At 42.9% G+C, this 20,575-nt stretch overlaps 1 protein-coding gene across 4 annotated transcripts in view; it reads left to right on the top strand.

Moving 5' to 3' along the window:
* tenm3 (teneurin transmembrane protein 3) overlaps window positions 1-20,575 on the top strand; it is a 584,772-nt gene that overhangs the window by 209,475 nt on the left and 354,722 nt on the right. Inside the window, exon 1 of one of the 4 annotated variants that reach the window (XM_041186061.1) lies at window positions 15,121-15,228. The exons of the other annotated variants lie outside the window; for them this stretch is intronic. Within the exon in view, the coding sequence (XP_041041995.1) occupies window positions 15,168-15,228 (61 nt within the window). The 5' untranslated portion in view covers window positions 15,121-15,167. Of the gene's footprint in view, window positions 1-15,120; window positions 15,229-20,575 lie in introns of those variants that run through there. 4 annotated transcript variants of the gene reach the window in all.

Below are 20,575 nucleotides of genomic sequence, written 5' to 3'. Positions count from 1 at the left end.
AGTTCCTTCACAAGATCCTCCAAATCTGGTGGTAAGAGAGGCGGGCCAACAGCAGCGTCCGCCTGCAAGATAACATGCCCCAGCATTGAGGTGCTGGTGATTCAAAACAAGCTGTACTGGATGGGACATATCACTCATATTCCTGACACTAGACACCTGAAGCAACTACTCTACTTGGAACTTGGTCATGGCAGGAGACTGCTTGTCACGGGGGAGATGGTAGTGTAGTGGCAATGTAACTGGAGTAGCAATCGAGAGGCCCAGGCTCGTGGGGTACAGGTTCATGTGCCACCACAGCAGCCGGTGGGATTTAAATTCAACTTATAAATCTGCAAAATAAAGCTAGTCTCAGTAATGGTGACCATGACAACGATTGTTGTAAAAACATATCTGGTTCACTAATGATCTTTAGGGAAGGAAATCTGCCATTCGTACCGGGCCTGGGTTAAATGTGACTCCAGACGCACAGCAATGTGGTTGACTCTTAATCGTCTTCTGGACTGGGCAACCAAGCCACTCAATCAAGGGCAATTAGGGGTGGGTAACAAATGCTGGCCTTGCCAGCAATGCCTGCATCCTATGAAAGAATAAATAAAAAAGAAAGACTGCCAGGAGGACAGTGGAATTAGGGATGCCCTCGAAGCATCCTTGAAGAGGTCAGACATTCCCGCCGACTTATGGGAGACCCTGGCTCATGGGCGACGAAAATGGAGAAGGCTCATTCGGAAAGGCACCAAACATATTGAGAGACTTTATTGGGAACACAGAACAAAGTTGGAGGGAGTGCACAAATTTCCAATTAACTCATCTACTCCGCTCTTCAAGCACCACATGTAGCAGCGTCTGCAGATCATACACTTGACTGATCAGCCATCTCGGAATCCATTGAACCAGAGCGGAAGCAAGTCATCCTCGATTCCGAAGGACTGCCTAAGAAGGAAAAGGAGATGGGTATCATCTCTCAGTGACCTCTTTCTGGGTTAAAAGCCCAAACTCCACCAGTTTTTCCTCACAACTAAAGAGAGATCAGTCCAGTGATCCTTCTAATCACTGGCTCCTGGGCTCGAATGCCTCTTTTGTTTTAGTGGCCAGAATGAAATGGAGCAAGCTACGTTAATAGATGCTGTATCGAAAAGGTATTCAAGTATTTGCACGACGTAAATGCATTGACCTGTTGATAAGATTAACATAGCTGGTTTCTGGAAGCCCTGTTGGAATGTACGTTCCTGTCACCATTAGCTACCTGGTTAGTGGGCTACCCCCTATATTCTACCCACCCCCTTGCAACCACCCCCCCCACCACCCACCCCACACACACACAGGCACACACCCATGCATACACACTTATCTATGCATATATTCTGCAAGTTGAGGACAGTAAAACAGTTATTCCCTTGGATTTCACTGACTAAAGAAAGAAAAATAAGGCACTTGCATTTATAAGAGCTTTTTATTAAATCTCTTTGGCTACCCCAAAGCAATTCACATCCATTGAATTCCTTTTTGAAGTGCAGTCCTTATTATGTGATTCAAACTTTTTACTTGGTGTTTTTATCTTCACATGTTTATTAACATATTGAAGTGTCTCTGTGAAGCATGCTTGGATTAAACTGCAATACATAACTTAATTTTAGGAATCAAGTGACTACGGCAGCTTTACTCTGTTTCTCTGTTCAATACCGTCAATAATAAGTAAATCAGTCCAGTTTGCATTTAAAAAAAACACAACTGTAAAATTACACTAGAACATACTTTTAAAAATATCCCGTCAGTTTTCTATGGTTTATTTTCCTCTTGTCACAGTTTGGAGCAGTGAATTAAATTATTCTTCTTGATAGAGTTTGTCAAGGTGGAATGAGTAAGATGTTAGAATTCAGGGCAATGTGATTACACTTTTCATGGCACTGCTTTCTGATTTTTCTCCTTTATTCTTCCTTGGGATGTGAGCATGGTTGGCAAAGCCAGCATCTGCCCATCCCCAATTGCCCTTGAATTGAGTGGCTTGCTAGGCCATTGCAGAGGGCAGTTAATAGTCAATCACATTGCTATGGGTTTGCCATTGCATGCAGGCTAGACTGGGTAAGGATAGATTTCCTTCTCTAAAGGACATGAGTGAACCAGATGGGTTTTTACAACAATTGATGATAGTTTCATGGTCACCATCACTGAAACAAGATTTATATTCCAGATTTATTAATTGAATTTCAATTCCACCAGCTGCTGGGGTGGGATTTGAACTTGTGCCCCCTAGGGCATTAGTAGTCCAGAGGACCAACCTTATTATGCCACTGTCTCCCCACTGATCAGCTGATGTCTCCTGGCACAGGACTAACTGCAGTGGAACTGCCCAATCTCTGGCATTATGGTGGTCACTGCTCCTTCCCCCTTCCCCAGGAGCATCATCACATGTTTGATCACCATGTGGCGCAGTTGCACTTGAAGCTCAGGAATGAAGATGGGTGCAAAATGTAGAAATAGAAGAAATGTAATTTAGATTTGTTGGAAGAAAAGGGAACTGAATTTGCCATTACAAAAGAAGTTACGAAATAAGGCAACGTGTCTCACAGTCTGCAACAGCTACATGGGCAATGGAGATTTTGGCATCATTTTGGGGTGAGCGATTTTTCTTTCCCAAATCAGTTTCACGCTGGGTGGGTTGAGGACTGATCCTGAGGCCTCTACTGCTGCCAATCTGAACTGGATAGTTGGAAAATGTGCAAGGACACTCTGACCATGACTGTTACTGTATTTTTTTTCTCTCTGGTGGGATTTTTGGTTGAATTTTATAACACAAAAGAAGGCGCGTTTTACAGGTTGCATGACGATTGACTCCTGTTTAAAGACAAGTAACTTGAACGAAGAACTAAAGGATATCTGGGTGTTTTATTCAGAAAAGGAAATAAAATGTAAAAGAATAACAGACCCCAGCTTTAATTTAGCAAAATGGTTACCATTAAAAATGACACAGCTGCTTATCTCGTTGCAATTTGATTTGAGTAGATAAAAATGTAAAGAATTGGAAGAGTGGAACCAAGCATTTTATCATTCATCGGTCAAAATTTAAAATGAACACCTAATTAAATCTAAAAAGAGAAATCTGAATGACGTGGTACACACACAAAAATTTGGATGATTAGGTTGACATGCATAGAATCTGATTTTTTTTGTGGGCAATTTTAGTGCTTAGTTTCTGCTAATTTTCTAGGAATTCTTTCTCTTAAACATGGATATTGCCCAACTTTGTGCAAACTGTGCAATGCATAAAAAAAGTCTGCAGTGAGTACCCACAATGATTTATTTGTGATGGAGCACAGAGAGAGTGGATCTGGGTTCTATCAATATGTCACACTGTATTTTGGCACAGTACAGCACCTCATCTGCATGTTTTTGCTTTTAAAACTCAGTGAGAAATCAGAGGAATTTTAAGAATTAGTATATTTGACAGATTTCTGACTTTAGCAAGGAACAGAGTGTAACATCGTTAAATTGAACAACACTCAGTTAAATTAGAAAGCTTTGTGTTCAAGCTGCACTTCAGTACCTGAGTGTGCGATTTCATACATTCATGATCCTGTGCTCCCAGCAGAGAGCTGTGTTGATATCGAACATATCGAACGTTTGAGTATTGACCACTACAAATCTTTGGTCCCAACTCTGACCTGGGCTCCTGTTAGTGCGGCTCCCTGGCTGGGAGCACAGGGCCACCGAATCACCCCTGTAAAGTGTTGTCACATACGTCATCTTTCAAATGAGATGTTAAACTCTGTAGCATTAGGGTGTTCAGGGCTGAAAGAGTTCATGTGTGGCACTGGAGAAACAATACCACTCACATGATGATGTAAGAGAGAATCACATGCCTTAGTGTCTAGAAGGAGACAGTTCATGACTCAGACTGAGTAACACTTAGGGCAGAACTTTACGCCTCGTGGGTGGGTGCACACCTGACCCAATTGAGCATAAAATAGCGGGAGAAGACATTGGGCAAGCGTCCCAACATCATCCCGCACGCGCATAAGCTTCCATTTGGTGGGCACGCGCGGGGGTCAGAGCCGCGACCAGCATCAATTGTGAGGCCACTTAAGGCCATTAAAAACCCAATTGTACCCACTTTTATGTTGCCCGAGCAATTTCCTGCTCATCACATGGGCAAAATGGTTAGGCAAAACCTCATCCAAGGACGGGATAAAAAGGGTCAGCAGCATTGCCAGTGTAAGTAGTGAGGAGTTTAGAAGATAGCTTGCTGCTGGTTGCTTAATTGAACTTGACATCTTCATCTTTGTTTTGACTATCATCCCTAGCATTTCTAAGCTCATTTCAGGACTCATTGGTGTCTCCAAGGTCCCCAGAGGATTTTGACCATGTGGACCCTTTCAGGTATCAGACAGCCTTCCCTTACCCTGGTAATGGGGATTGCGCTCTCTGCTGATGGCACCTCCTCTGAGGAGGAAGAGAAGGACAGAAGAGGGAGGAGGCCAGATGTCCCTATGCAGCTTCCAGGAGAATGACCCATGGGAGAAGAGGTGCAGGGCCGGCAGGAAGTCCAAGTTCTGCGGAAGTGGCCACAGAAGATGCCACTATCCTGCTGCCAGGGGTTTACAGGAAGGGATGCAGCTACCTCCGTAAGTCCGAGATGCAACGCCGAAGGAGGCTCTGCATCTCCGGGGAGACCGTGACCTCCAGTTGTCACATGATTGGGCTTGAGATCACCTCCAAATGTGTGGGTGGACACCCCATGCTTGTGGCTCTGAAGGTCACAGTGGCCCTCAACTTCTGTGCCTCCGGCTCTTTCCAGGGGTCAGTGGGGGATCTGTGTGGAGTCTCCCAATCAGCTGTGCACAGTTTGCATCAAGCTGGTGACAAAAGATCTGTTCAGGCGGGTAATGACATTTATTCATTTCCGTATGGGTGAAAACAGGCCTCGCAAAAATCACAGGGCCAGAAATGGAGGCAGAACATCATGATACATGATGTTGGCGCCGTTTTTATTCAGTTGTACCAGCCCCTGCCCCCAATCTGACTGACCCAATTCGGTCCAAGGAAATCTGGCTCAATGTATCCAACTCCATGTCATCTATTGAAACCATGTGCAGCTCTAGATTTATTCTTCTCCTAAATCCGCCTGGGAAACCAGAAATGATTTTGATGGGATTTTCTTTTATTTCCTCTCATGAATATGACATCTTCTGAAATATCATTTGAGAATTTTTCCCGAAAAAACGTATTAGCAGGCACTTACATGAAAGCTGAAACCAATGCAAGTGGCTTACCGTCAGCATTATGTGCTGTTGTGTTCCTCAGAGCACAGCGTAATCCATTAAGGGTGTGAAGGTTATTTATTTCGCTGATTGATTGGTTATGAGACTAAATCCATTATTATTCAATTAGTCACATTTTAGCCATTGTTCCTCAATTTGCTCAGAAAATCAATAGTATAACCAACCCAGCTTGGCAAATGTTCCAGAAATTCACACGGTGGCCGAATACTGGGGAAAAAAGTTGACAAGAAGCATGAAGTTGTGTGATACTGTGGGTACTGTTATGGAAGATGAAAGGCAGATTGACTTGCTTAAAACAGTGATGTGTCTTTTGCAGCCGCCCTCTATTTAGCCCCCAGTCAGCCGAAATCCTACTGTTTTGTTTGCGCTATTCTCCTCCCGACTGTTTCATAAACAGTGTGCACTGCTGTCTTAATGAAGTTGCGCATCGAACCCTTGGCAAGATAAGAAATGGAGCCTTATGATGCAGGGTTGTTTATCATTTGAAGATGCTTTGCCTCTTGGGTGGCTCATTTTCAGCACATCTTTGCAAGGCCACTGGAGCATAGCATGCCATTGGTGCTGTAGGGGTCGGGGAGGTGGGGCTGGTGGGGGTGCTGTGGTGTGGAGGAGAGAGAGAAAGGAATTGTATTGCTTCTTTCTCCTGGCTGATTGCAGAAAACATGAAGAAGTCCTGCCCTCACAGTGATAGGCAAGGTTGGGGGAGGGTGCAGTTGGAAATCATGCAGTATTATGAAAGAGATGGCATGGAGACTGGAGAAAAATGGGTGGAAAAGGGCAAGCGGGGTTTAATCCCCATGTGTCCAACCCTTTGCAAACTGGAATGTTTCGCATTTCCATAGTGATTGGTGTTTAAAGGACAGTAGAACTTTTAGTTTCTGTCAGACATTGTTTTTTTGGTAGTTACAGTCAATCCATCTGCATCCTTTTCATCATGCATTGCAGTGGCCCATGTGTCTGCTTATGCCAATGTGAGCCAGATTGCAATGTGCAGAGAGTGAAGCTTCACAACATTTCTAAACTTCAGATAAGATGGAACTTGTTCCACTCTGAATGCCCTTGTAAGGGGCGTGGGAGTCGCTTGTGGATTCTCACTTGGGTTCGGAGCCGTACTCTGGACGTAACAGGACTGCGTGACAATGCCAAGTAATGTGTTAAAACAACAATTTTATTGAATATGGATCATTATAACAATTATATGAAATTATAATTGATAATATAGAAAGAAATAAATAAGAAGAAAGATAACTTCACTGAAAGGAGAAAGCACTTTATGTATCAAAAGGAAGGAAGAAAGACAACTCTACTTACAGAAACGCACTATACTATATCACAAACGTTAAACCCAAATTCGGGACAGCTCACCAAAATGGATAACCTCAAACTGGCCCGTTCTGTGACAGGAACCTAATTTGGTAACACTCGCCTTGGTGCATACATTACCATACAACGGGTGGGCACTACAGTCAGTCACTCTGTCCCTGGACATTCCTCCTATAGTCTTCAGTGGCTGACTCTTCCACTCTGGCTGAAGCCCTGAGTCCTAGAAGCAGTGTACCTTTAAGCCAAATTTCTGGCTCCATTCCAGCCTTTCAAGGGTTGGTTCAGACATTCTGAAGTCATTCAGACATACAGAAGTCCTTATCAATTCTCCTCACAGGCAGTGCAAGGTCATGCAGACTTCACAATATCTAAGTTGTTTACGCACCTTGTTGATGGTGTCTTTCCATCTGCCGTCCATCAAGTGTTATGTCCATCTCCTGCTGATCACACCAATTGACCACCCCATGTAAGGCCACTCAGCACCCTTGTCAATATAGTAAGAACGGTTCTTTTTTTTTAATTGGGAATTTTTGTTTTAAGTGGCGGCGCATCTACAATGTCCAGTCAAAGCAGCAAAACATCAGCTGCTCGCACAATGTGCAAGAGAAAACCTTGGGGAAAATGTCCAAATCTCCAGTTAACAATAGTACTGATTATATAATTGATCAATAATCAAAGCACAATCACATCTAGGTTTAAATGAGTGTCTATAAAGCCAGATTTTGAATATTGAAAATAGCTTTAAATATTCAATATAGGCTTAATGCGAACATACAAATGAGGAGCCCGAGTAAGCTACTCAGCCCCTCGAGCTTGCTCTGCCATTTAATAAGATCGTGGCTGATCTGACAGTAATCTGAAATCTGCGTCCCACCTACGCCCGATAACCTATCACCCCTGCAAGAGCAAAGCAAAAATAAAATGCAAAAATTAGTGGCTGCGGACCTCAGTCCTACTGCCTACTCCCAGAGTCAGCACAAGTGAGGAGAAGGCAATGGGTACAAACAGGTACTGAGGGGAAATGGGATACACGTCAGTCATTGCGCCTAAACTGCGATTGTCAGCTATCATCGAAATACCTGTTGTCATCAAACTATGGATTCCCGAAAACCAATTGCCTGGTTATTCAATGAACAGCAACAGGGCATTTAAATCCAAGCAATTTTTGATCAATTGTGAAGTTGCTTGAAATTTAATCTACTTTCATAGTAATGACCAGTATGAACTCAAAATGCAAAAATGTTGGAATTTGATACACAGGCCCTGCTACACTAAACATCCTATGTCCTGGCATTAAACCTAATTGGATCATTAGTGTGATCAATGGAGCAAGGGAAAGTAGTCTTTCTGTTTGCTCAATGAATTGATTGCTTTGGGACAGAATCTGAAATATTGTGATTTTTTTTTCCACAACGAAAGATTAAAAGCTTGAAAATCAATTTTTGAAAGGCTTATGAATTTTACCATCATTGGCGATTTCTTGAAGTGAGTTGGCAAGGATACACAGAACCTGCAATCCTATGGAACCTTTCATATTCTCAGAAGCTGTTTTACAGCCAGTGAAATGTTGGAAAGTCGTCACTGTAATGTGGACAAATGCAGTACTCAATCTGTGCACAGCGAAGTCCCAAACACAGTAAGGGAATGATTGGCTAGTTAATATGTTAACAGCATCTATAAACACTCCCTGTACTACTTTGAATATGATTCTTTAGCATCCACCAGCACAGGCAATGTATTTGTGCAGATATATTTCTGTTACAGGAGGGGTTAAACAGATTTAATCTCAAGCAGAAAGAATGTCATGTCTCATGTAAGTTTCAGCAATCAAACCTGTATAGCATTGAGTTGGGGGCAGTGAGAGGGGTGGGCTGAAGGATGGATAGCACCTATTGGAGAGAGAGAGAGAGAGAGAAATAAGGAGGCAAGAGAAAAATAACTCTCAAATAATGTCAGTGGCCTTGTCTGGCTATGACTATGAAGTGTGGCCAGTCGGCTCAAAGAAGCTGAACAACGTGCCACATGTTTTGAAAGTGATAGTGATTGCCAAGTACAGTGATTGCCCTGTAATTGATTACACTTGGATTGCAAGGCATTTAAAATTTAGAACAATCCATCTCTTAACTCCCTAGCAACACTGGTTACTGAAATATGGTAGCGTCTTGCATTCCCGTGTACAAAGCAGACTATTGAATCATCTCCCCACTAACAAAATGCATTGTAATTCCCAAGGGCACTTTGGGGCATCTATTCTCATGCCCACATCATGCAGTAGCACCTCCACTTGGCCAGCCATCAGAGAGGGGCTTATGCAGTTAAACATCCACTTTCACTTCAGAAGTGGATGGAAATCGTGTGGCAGCAGACTGCCCGGTTTTCTTTCCAATTAGAAATGAAGATTATTCCCTCTGCCACTTTTCCACAGATTCCATTTGATGTCTTTATATTGAGTTTCCTTTCACTTTACTTCTTTCTCAGCCTTGGCAAAGGTGGATAAAGAATTACAATCACTTTTGAATCATTATAAAGGCTTCAATATTTGCCTCCATATGTAACTGTTTACCTTTTAAATGCTCAGATATCTTTAAATGTGAGCTGTGACCCAGATTTCTCACATTTCCAATTCGGTTGGTTCCAGTCAAACATATGTCAAATGATTCAAACCAGCTAACCTGGTAACATTGAGCAGTAGCTGGTCTCTGGCAGCCAAATATTCCCACCAGAGATTTTGCTAACCTTGCACAAGTGAAGCTCATAAATCCTCTGAGGGATCTAAAGGTTGGGCTTGTACTTTTACCAACATGTATGATTTTCTCTGTGGAACTGATTGCCACGTCCTGAATATATAGCTCGTCCCTTTGGAAGAATTGCGAGGGTGTAGGTTGTGCAGAGGAGTGTAACGGAAAGTGTTGATTACTATGTTGCTCCCCGACTCACAGGCCAGAAAGGCACTGGCTTGCTCCTATTAAAAGCTAATGATCCTGCCCTTGGTACTGCACACAACCTAGACGGTTGCAATGGTAATGTTTTCGATTCCAAGAGATGTAATCCTTCTCAGTTCATGTGCGAGTGCGTTTGTGCGTGCAGTTTATTGGTCCCAGGACATTAAAAAATCTTGTTCAGCCTAGTCAACTTCTATTTGACTTATTCTGTTATTGCTGCTAATCCCACAGAAACTGATGTAATACACACTCTGTAAGCAATCCAGCAAGATGTGTGTCTTGTAAATTTGCTCATTGCAGACTGATAATTTCAAGTGTCCAATGCCATACCTGGGGAGGACAGCAGTTGCCATCATAGTCCTTGATGTGGCTACCCAAGTAGTCCGATGTGGCGGATTGTTTTTGGCATTACCTGTCATGAACTTGTATCTGGGTTGGTTATTTAAATGATAGATCCTTTTCCTCAGAATGAGAGCTCCTTGTGGCACTTCTCATCTTTGGCTTATGGCAGGTATCAGGTAGAAAACGCAATTGAGAATCAAGCAGAATACGTAAGGTTCAGGGAGGAGGTGAAAAAGCAAATAAGAGAAGCAAAGACGGATTGTGAGAAAAGATTGGCAGCCAATATAAAGGGGAATCCAAAAGTCTTCTATCAGCACACAAATATTGAGAGGGTGGTAAAAAGAGTAGGGCCGATTAGGGACCAAAAATGGGATTTACACATGGAGGTAGGGGACATGGCTGAGGTGTTAAATGAATACTTTGCAATGTCTTTACCAAGGAAGCAGATGCTACCAAGGTCACAGTCACAGAGGAGGAAACTCTGTCACTAGAAGGGTTCAAAATTGATAAGGAGGAAGTGTTGGATAAGCTGTCATTATTTAAAGTTGAAAAGGCACTGGGACCGAATGAGATGCATCCAGGGATTTTGAAGGAAGTGTGAGTAGAAGTTGCAGGGGCACTGACAATTTTTCAGTCTTCCCTAGACTCAGGGGAGGTGCCAGAGGACTGGAGAATTGCAAACATTATGCTCTTGTTCAAAAAAGATTGTAAGGATAAGCCCAGCAATTACAGACCAGTCAGTTTAACTTCCGTGGTGGGGAAGCTTTGAATAACAATTATTTGGGATAAAATTAGTAGTCACATGGAAAAATATGGGTTAATTAGGAAGAGCCAGCATGGATTTCTAAAGGGGAAATCATGTTTAACTAAATTGCTGGAGTTTTTCTGAAGAGGTAACAGAGAGAGTAGATGAGGGTAATGCTGTTGACATGGTGTACATGGATTTTGAAAAGGCATTCGATACAGTGCCACACAACAGACTTTTGAGAAAGGTTATAGCTCATGGAATAAGAGGGGCAGTAGCAATGTGGTTACAAAATTGGCTGAGTAATAGGAAACAGTGAGTAATAGTTAATAGATATTTATCAGGCTGGAGGAAGGTTTGTAGTTCCCCATGGGGTCGGTATTGGGACCCTTGCTTTTCCTGATATATATTGTTGATCTAGATCTTGGGGTGCAGGGGACAATTTCAAAGTTTGTGGATGATACGAAACTTGGAAGCATTGTAAACTGTGAGGAGGACAGTGTAGAACTTCAAAAGGGCATAGACAAGTTAGTGGAGTGGGCAGATAGGTGGCAGATGAAGTTCAATATGGAGAAGTGTGAGGTGATACATTTTGGTATAAAGAACATGGAGAAGCAATATAAAATAAGGGGTATAATTCTTAAGGGGGTGGAGGAGCAGAGGGACCCAGGTGTATATGTGCATAGATCATTGAAGGTGGTAGGAGAGGTGGAGAGAGCAGTTAATAAAGCATACAGTATCTTGGGCTTTATTAATAGAGGCATAGAGTACAAGAGGGAAGGAGGTTATACTGAATGTATATAAGACACTCGTTGGACTGTGGCTGGAGTATTGTGTACAGTTCTGGGTGCCACATTTGGAAAGATGTGAACACCATGGAGAGAGTGCAGAAGAGGTTTACAAAAATGGTTCCAGGGATAAGAAACTTGAGTTATGAAGATAGATTGGAGAGGTTGGGACTGTTCTCCTTGGAGAGAAGGCTAAGAGAAGATTTGATAGAGCTGTTCAGAATCATGAGGGAGCTGGATAGAGAACATCAGGAGAAATTATTCCCGCTTGTAAAAGGGTCGAGAATGAGAGGGCACAGATTTAAAATGATTTGCAAAAGAAGTAAACGTGATGTGAGAAACGCTTTTTCACACAGCGAGTAGCTCGGCTCTGGAATGCACTACTTGGAAATATGGCGGAGACAGGTTCAATCGAGGCATTCAAGAAGGCAATAAATGATTATTTAAATGGAAACAAAATGCAGGGTTATGGGTAAAGGCAGGAGCTATAACCTAGTGGCAAATGCTCATTTGGAGAGCCGGTGTAGGCACGGTGCGGCATTGCCTCCTTCTGCGTCTTAACAGTTCTGTGATTCTGTGATGCCCCTCTCCCATGTCATTCTCATCATTCTCATCTTTTTTTCCTTTGCTGCAGTCACTGGAGATTTAAGCATTCAGTGAGACTGAATTATTGTACCATACCTATGTTGCCATACTTTACAGCCGGGTTTAAGGCTTTTGAGTCCCCATTGACAGGACGTTTTCGAACAGGTGGAATTCATTTTATCGTGAGATTTGTGCTTTGAGGTTGGCAATTATTCAGAAAATAAAACACCAAAGGCAAGTTTAGTAAAGTTTTATAAGTGAACACATCCAAACCTGAGAGACCTGTTTTTTTTTAATGTGTCCCTCGTGACTGTGAAATATTTCTATTGAAAATGGGTCACAGCAGATAGATCTCTGTTGTGAATGAGAGCTGCAACAGAAATATAGGGATGGAAATTTGCAGATGGTGTGAAAAAAGAAGCTGTCCTTTTTAGATCTCTAATAGAATCTGAATCTTAAATGTGTCACAATGTTTTTAACATTGACCAAGACAGTATGTGATACCCAGGTGCATTGCAATTGTAATGAAGTGAGCTGTGTGGAGCTGGTTTGAAATAAAAGTGAATATTTGCTTGGTTTCTCCTTTCTTGACTTTAAAAAAAAAATCAAAAGTTGCCTTTTGGGGTTTTTTCTCACAGATCACGGAGTACCAAACATACGCAAAAAATGTTAAGATTAAGAAAAAGCTACTTGGTCCATTAAAGCTCATCCCTATGGTACTCCAACTCTCCCATTATACCATCAAACTATATTTAAACGTTTCCAATGTTTTTTATCTCCACAATCCTGTCTGACAGATTGTTCTGAATACTTACCGTCCTTTGAACAAATGTTCTTTCTAATATGTGTTTTAAATTACTTTTCACTCATTTAATTTTTATATGTCTTCTGGTCTAACTTTGAACTTATGTTCTTGATGTTTCTTATCCTTCCCTCAAGTGTCTTCTTTCTAGACTATGCAGTGCAAGTGTCTCTAATCTTTCTTCATAGCTCATCCCCTTTTCTTTTGCAATCAGATTGCTGCTTTGCTCTACACAATCTCCAACATTGGTGTATGTGTTTTGAGTTGAAATGACTACAGTTGAACCTAGTACTCCAAAAGTCAACTTGCCAGTTAAAAAGAGAAAGTCTTGCATTTCTGTATTGTCTTTCACAGAATCATAGAAAGCTTATGGCATGGAAGGAGGCCACTTGGCCCATCTTGTCTGCGCCAGCGGCAAAATTAGCTACCCAGCCTAATCCCACTTGCTAGCATTTGGTCCTTAGCGCTGCAGGTTACAGTACTTGAGGTGCATATCCAGACACCTATTTAAATGATTTGAGGGTTTCTGCTTCTACCACCCTTTCAGGCAGTGAGTTCCAGACCCCCACAACCCTCTGGGTGAAAAGGTTTTTCCTCATCTCCCCTCTAACCTTTCTACCAATCATATTAGATCTATGCCCCCTTGTCACTGACCTCTCTGCTAAAGTAGATAGGCCCTTCCCATCCACTCTATCCAGGCCCCCCGCAATTTTGCACATCTCAATCAAATCTCCCATCTGTTCCAAGGAGAACAACCCCAGCTTACCCAACCTTTCTTCATAGTTGCAATTTTCCAGTCTTGGCAACATCCTCGTAAATCTCCTCTGTATCCTTACTAATGCAATCATACGAACATACAAATTAGGAGCAGGAGTAGGCCACTCGGCCCCTCAAGCCAGCTCCAGCATTCAATAAGATCATGGCTGATCTGATTGTAACCTCAACCTCACATTCCTGCCCACCCCTGATAACCTTTCACTCCCTTGTTACCCAAGAATCTATCTAGCTCTGCCTTAAAAATATTCAAAGATTCTGCTTCCACTGCCTTTGGAGGAAGAGAATTCCAAAGACTCTTTACCCCAGAGTTCTGAAGGCTCTCTACCCTCTGAGAGAAAAAAATTCTCCTTTATCTGCCTTAAATGAGCGGCCTCTTATTTTTAAACAGTGCCCCCTAGTCCTAGATCATCCCACAGGAGGAAAACATCCTCTCCATATCCACCCTGTCAAGACCCCTCAGGATCTTAAAGGTTTCAATCAAGTCACCTTTTACTCTTCTAAACTCCAGTAGATGCGATGCTAACCTGTCCAACCTTTCCTCATAAAACAACCTTCCCATTCCTAGTATTAGTCTAGTGAACCGTCTCTGAACTACTCCTAATGCATTTACATCTTTCCTTAAATTGAGGTGTACAAGATTATGAGGGGCATGGACATGGTGGATAGGGAACAACTGTTCCCCTTAGTTGAAGGGTCGGTCACAAGGGGACATAAGTTCAAGGTGAGGTGTAGGAGGTTTAGGGGGGATGTGAGGAAAAACTTTTTTACTCAGCGGGTGGTGACAGTCTAGAATGCGCTGCCTGGGAGGGTGGTGGAGGCGAGTTGCCTCACATCCTTTAAAAAGTACCTGGATGAGCACTTGGCACGTCATAACATTCAAGGCTATGGGCCAAGTGCTGGTAAATGGGATTAGGCAGGTAGGTCAGGTGTTTCTCATGTGACAGTGCAGACTCGATGGGCTGAAGGGCCTCTTCTGCACTGTGTGATTCTGTGAAATAAGAAGGCCAGTACTGTATATAATACTCCAGATGTAGTCCCATCAGTGCCCCGTACAACTGAAGGATCACCTCCCTACTTTCGTAATCAATTCCCCTCACAATGAATGATAACATTCTATTAGCTTTCCTAATTATTTGCTGTATCTGCATACTAGCCTTTTGTGATTCATGCACCAGGGGCAGAATTTTGCCCTTGGCGTGCGGGCTCAGAAGGTCAGCTGGGAAGCCAACCGCTGCCTGTGATCAGGTCCGGAAGGCAATTTCACACTGGTGGGCCAATTAAGGCCAGCCCAGTGTGAAACGTGAGTGTCAGCGCTCAGTGCTGCCTGTGCTGTCAGGGGAGGAGGGCGAGCGGGGCTGCCTCAGGGAGGTGAACTGATTTTTAAAAAAAAAATAAATATTTTATAAATGCTATGAAACATGTCCCCTAGCAGGGACATGTTATTAATGAAAAAATAAAGTTTTTATTTGATCTTTATTTGCTTTTAGAAACCTCATCCCGCCCATGGCTGAGGTTGCCAAAAGAATGCAAAGGCCGCTTAGCCTTTTCGCCTGCTCGCCAACCGCAAGGCCATATCATGAGAATGATATGCTGGTGCATTACAATGAAGTTCCCCACATCCGATGGCCAGGAACACGGCCTGTCATGGGTGAGTGGAGCAGATGTCCGCAAACTGGTTTTGCAACGTCGCGAAACCGACTTTTGGCCTTCTCGCCATGTTGTCCGCTCAGGCCGCCAAACACACCCAACGCCGGCGGGCACGGAAAATCCCGGCCAGAGCCAAGCGTATTTTCAACTGAGCCACAGCTGATACTTGTGTCATGCAATGTGAAACTGCAGCACAAATTATGAGGATGTGTATGAGTGGATTTTTGCCTTCACCAAAACAAATTGGAAATTGAGCAGTCTCTATGAAGGGTGGGAATGTTTTCTGCCAGATTACTACGGGCAGTGAAGATGATAAAATATCCATGCACCACACAGCTGTTTTTTGGCTGCTTTACAGGACACATTATTCAGTGTTTTCAGGGAAGAAATTCAACTCATGTCAGTTGCTGCTCCAAATTACACGGCCTTTCTTAAGTAGCTCAACTCCTATTCATAAATCTGACCACAAGATGTCAGTTTAAGGCCCCCTTTGAAGTGGAGCCCCAGGCTTCTTCTAGATGAAGGCAGCAAGCTGCGGATGCCAATTGGGCATCCCTATACAACAAGCCAGTCAGCGTCTAATAACATCTGTCCGCCTTGTGCCACTGAGATCTGGAGTGGGGCGGGGCAGAGAGGCAAAGCAAGGGAGGGGTGGGTTGGGCCTAGAGTGGTAATGGCATGCAGTATTTTCATGGGCAAGGCAGTGCACTCCTCCTCCTTCTGACTCCACAGAAATGAAACTATTAATAGTTTTCTGGCTGTTTGTTGAGCAGCTTCCAAATTTTTAAGGTCTCAGCTGCTCAAAATGCACAGCAACTGGGTGGAGCATCTGGGGCACAAGCTGTCCCATTTTCCATGACTGATTTTCACGGGGTGGGGTCCTACAACAGGCACAAGTACGCAGATTTGAATATGAAAGATACTGAGGGCAGAATTTTCACCTCCTATGTTTTCCCAAAGGTGGCATAAAAGCTACACCATCTCTGACTGGTCAAGGCATTGCCATGGGGAATGAACCAATGAATGGCTGTCCCCAGGCTTTTATTTGAAAAAGGTGCATTGCGTGGACATGTTTTCTGTCTATGAAGGACAGGACCCTGTTTGTGAATACATGTAACTTCTAGCATGCGTAAGTGTGCCACATTGTGAATCTGACTGATAATCTTAAATTGGTTGTTAGTGTAATTCTAAGCATTGTCGGGATTGTTTTGTAAGTGTTGTCCAATTGCAGAATCACACCTAATGTTGGACGCTGTTTTGAGTTTTGCAAGCACAGGCTGGTTGAGTATGGTCAGTACTTTGGCTGTTTGCAACAGGCAAAGAGACATACTGTTTGGCACGATCTACCGGTTATTGGGACGTACAACCTACATACCTGGCATCACACCAGCACTGAAATTAATGTGCCACATTACTCATTTGTGTGGTAAGCTGAATACCTTTTTGGTTTAATGCCAACATCCTGTTAGTGGAGAATACCACTCATGTTCCTCCTGCGTAGTAGCAAAAATTAGCTTCATCTGTTGCTCAAATTTTTTAAGACATCTTACCCTTCCAGGGTAATCCGAGGTATACAGCAGTAATGATCTGATCGGGGTAGCAATTATCCTGCAGGATAGCTTTGATGGCATCAAGCTTGCACGGTGAACAAATGGCCTGGGCCCAATTTACGAGGTTGCCGATAATGTCAATCTTATAGCGTGCACAACTGTAGGAATCCCAATGCGTATATTGAACATCCCAACAGCTGGTAGTTCATATCAAACAGCACGCTCCTTCGGCTGTTCACAACAGGCAAAGTATTGACCGTACTCAACTAGCCCATGCTTGTAACACTCAGAACATATTGTCTGACATTAGATATGATTCCGTGATTGGACACTACTCACTAAACAATTCTCATTGTACTAAGAATTACACTAACAACCAATTTAATATTCAGTTGGACTCACAGTGTGGCTCACTTACACATGCTAGAAGTTACATATATTCACACACACGGCAAACAGAAAGAACATGTCCACGCATTTTTCAACTAAATAAAAGCTTGGTGGACAACCATTCGTTGGATCATTCCCCATGGCAATGCCTTGACCAGTCAGTCAACTTGCCTGGTCTGAATTTAAACAAAAGTTTTGCAATTAATTGTTCCCTGGTGCAATCTCCATGGCAATGCCTCAACCAGTCGGACTCCTCTTGCCAACCAATCAGCACCCTCTTCTCATGCAGTATAAATTGTTGTTCACTTTGAGATTTGGGGGTATTGTGATTCTGCCCTGATGAAAAGCTTCGACAACATGTCTCTTTTTTTTCAGCAATACTCAAGTCTTGTACGAGCAAATGACAAAGCCAGTCACTAAAAAGCCATGTAAACTGCTTTGCAACGGTGAATACTTAATTTATTATTTGGCACCTTAAAATTTGGCTGAATTTCTTTTTGGTAGATCCTCTGTTATTTCTTCCTTTTTAAGTTCATATCCTGGGAGACCAGTGCTAGTGAGCTGGCTCCTGTCATTTCTGCTGTGACATCCAGCTCCTTTGCCCAAGTTTTGCGTGGATCTGAGAGTCGGACACCAGGAAAGGGAAACGGGTCGAGGGAGAGGTGGAAGAGTGGTGTCTTAATTTAAAGTCTTGTGGAACTTCATTCAATGTTTTTTAATAGTTGAAGTAAAGTATATCAAATGGAGTTCTACCAGCTACTTTATATCTGTAAATCCTGAAAGCAATCAAAGAGATTTGTCAGGCAGATTAATTCCCTTAATAACCTTTTTTCTTAGGTTATTGCTGTACCGACACTCTTCTAACTGGTCCCCCTTGAATTGCTTAAATTCCAGTGCCTGTTACTGATGGTAGACTAATGGCCCCATCATTATAGAGGTCAGGTTTGGTCAATGCCTTCTTGCTTCCAGTCCTGTGCAATCTCATGAGCACTCAAATTATTCCCTCAGGATAACAGCCAGTAGCCTGCAAATTTACTCCCTAGATTCTTTTGGAGCTTTTGCATCTCTACCAACAGACCCGGGAGATCATTTTGTCTTAAATCCCTTTAAGGTATCCAATACCACTGCCAGATTGAATTAAAATTCTGAAATTAAATAGTTTTGCATTGTACTTTCTATTCAATATATCCAAAAATGATTCAAATAGATCTCCCTTGGCTTGCTTATCTTTTTTGGAGTGTTAACTTTCTCTCAAACCGTGTCTTTGATATTAAAATAGTGTAAGAACATTATTAAAACTGAGCTTCTTTTGCTATGCTTATCTATAGGGTCCTTTCATTCCTCCTAACATGCTTTTGTAAACCCCTCCGCTCTGTGGAGTCCAACCCTTTCTCTCCTGGAAACATTGTATAATCTGTCTTTCTTTTCAGCTGCCTATTTGATTGCCCTTCTCTTCCACCTTGAAGACTGTTGATTTTGCTCAAGCTCATCCTTTTTTGGTATCTATTTATGTTGCACCTTTGTTGCCATAAGGGTGAAAATTCAAATGAAATCATATCAACAGGTTAATTCCTCTTATAAAACAGCAGAGACAGGAACTCATGACAAGCACATTACGCATTCTTGGTGTAGCACAGCCATCAGTAATTTTCCAGGTTGTCCTTTTCAAAGTGTTGATTTTGTTTTTCAGCTGTATCATTGGTAGGCAATACCTCCCAAGTTAATTTCTTTGAGTCAGCTGATTCAATACAAATGCAGGTCACTGGCCGACCACCAGCCTCTTGTTTAACAGCACATATGTATTGTAGAAGCTGGCCATGGTGCCAGCACAAGGAGCTTGTCCCAATAGCTGCTCTTCCATTGGAATAGCCCCATTGACTGATCGCTTAGAATGAAGATTGATTGCCATTCAGCATCCACATGGATGTCCAGGCCATTGGCCACCTGCTTTAAATGATAGCACGGTGCTACAATCGGGCTGCACCCATTGGCTACCCTGCAATATTGTTGCAGCACGGTTTAATGGAAGGTAACCTCATTACTTATTTATTCCAGCTATAAAGTTGAGAGCTCTCTACACATTCCTCTGACTTTGCATTCTTGTTTTACAGAGACATCTAGGATGTAGAGAGAGCCTATGGCTTAGCTCTCCCAATCGGGAGAGGCACTGGCATAGTGGTATTGTCACTGACTAGTATTCCAGGGACCCAGGGCAATTAATGCTAAGGGGGCCCGGGTTTGAATCCCACCACAGTAAATGGTAAAATTTGAATTCAATCAAAATCTGGAGTTTAAAGTCTGATGACAACCATGAAATCATTGCCAGTTGAAGTAAAAGCCCATCTTGTCCACTATGGAAGGAAATCTGCAATCCTTAACTGGTCTGGCCTGTATGTGACTCCAGCAATGTGGTTGACTCTGAAATGCCCTCTGAACAAGGGTAGTTAGGGATGGGCCATGAATGCTGGTGACACCACATCCTGCGAACGAATGAAAGAATAAACATGTCACTATGATAGCTAGTTGCCAGTGGTGCAAACCATTACCCTCAATGCCTCCCCCACCCTTGGAGGGAAATCAAATCAACCAGAGCTCCTATTCTTGATTGTCATCCAACAGTCGTCACTGGAACAGCATGTGTGTAGAATCAAAAACAGAAAATGCTGGAAAAACTCAGCAGGTCTGACAACATCTGTGGAGAGAGAACTGTGTGTAGACATTGGGTGAGGGTAACTGCAATGGCTCCCACAGTTAAATTGCATACTGTCTCAAAGGGGTGTGTTTTTTGATAGTCCATCATGTGGGCTTTGCCTGCTGGGGTCACATTTTCAACAAAATGATCCTACCTGTCTAAGTGCAGTTATGATCCACCATGAATTGGCTTATCCAAGAGAGGAGGGAAAAGAGAAGAGCAGATCAAGTAAATCAGAGGAAGCTATAAAACGAGTGACTGCATTTTGTACAGCACAGCAGTAATTATAGACCCTGGGAGCCTAGAGAGAGGTTACAATATTTGAAACAAAAAGGCATTAATAGAGTAGGGTGGTTTAGTTTTCCAGTTTTCTCTCTGTTTCCCCCCTCCTCTTGATCTGTGCAGGGGTGTTTTACATAGACTGCAGCAGCAGCTCACCGATATCTTCGCTTGTGAGCCTAGAGGAGAATGTTGGCCAACTGTCTAACCACTGAAAACAGCGCAGCTAAACCCAGCCCTGTCCTGCAGCTCAGGCCGTCAGCTCTGGTTGCATGCAATTGTGGAGGTTTTGTCACATGACCTTCCACCTTCAAGTGCCCTGCACCCTACACTATTATTGGTTGTGCAGCACAGAATTACATCTTAAAAAGGATACACAGCACAGAAACGGGCCATTTGGCCCAACCAGTCCATGCCAGCATTTATGCTCACACATG

This window comes from Carcharodon carcharias, chromosome 4, assembly GCF_017639515.1.
Source record: "Carcharodon carcharias isolate sCarCar2 chromosome 4, sCarCar2.pri, whole genome shotgun sequence".
NCBI lineage: Eukaryota > Metazoa > Chordata > Chondrichthyes > Lamniformes > Lamnidae > Carcharodon > Carcharodon carcharias.
This window is presented reverse-complemented; position numbering and strand designations above follow the sequence as displayed.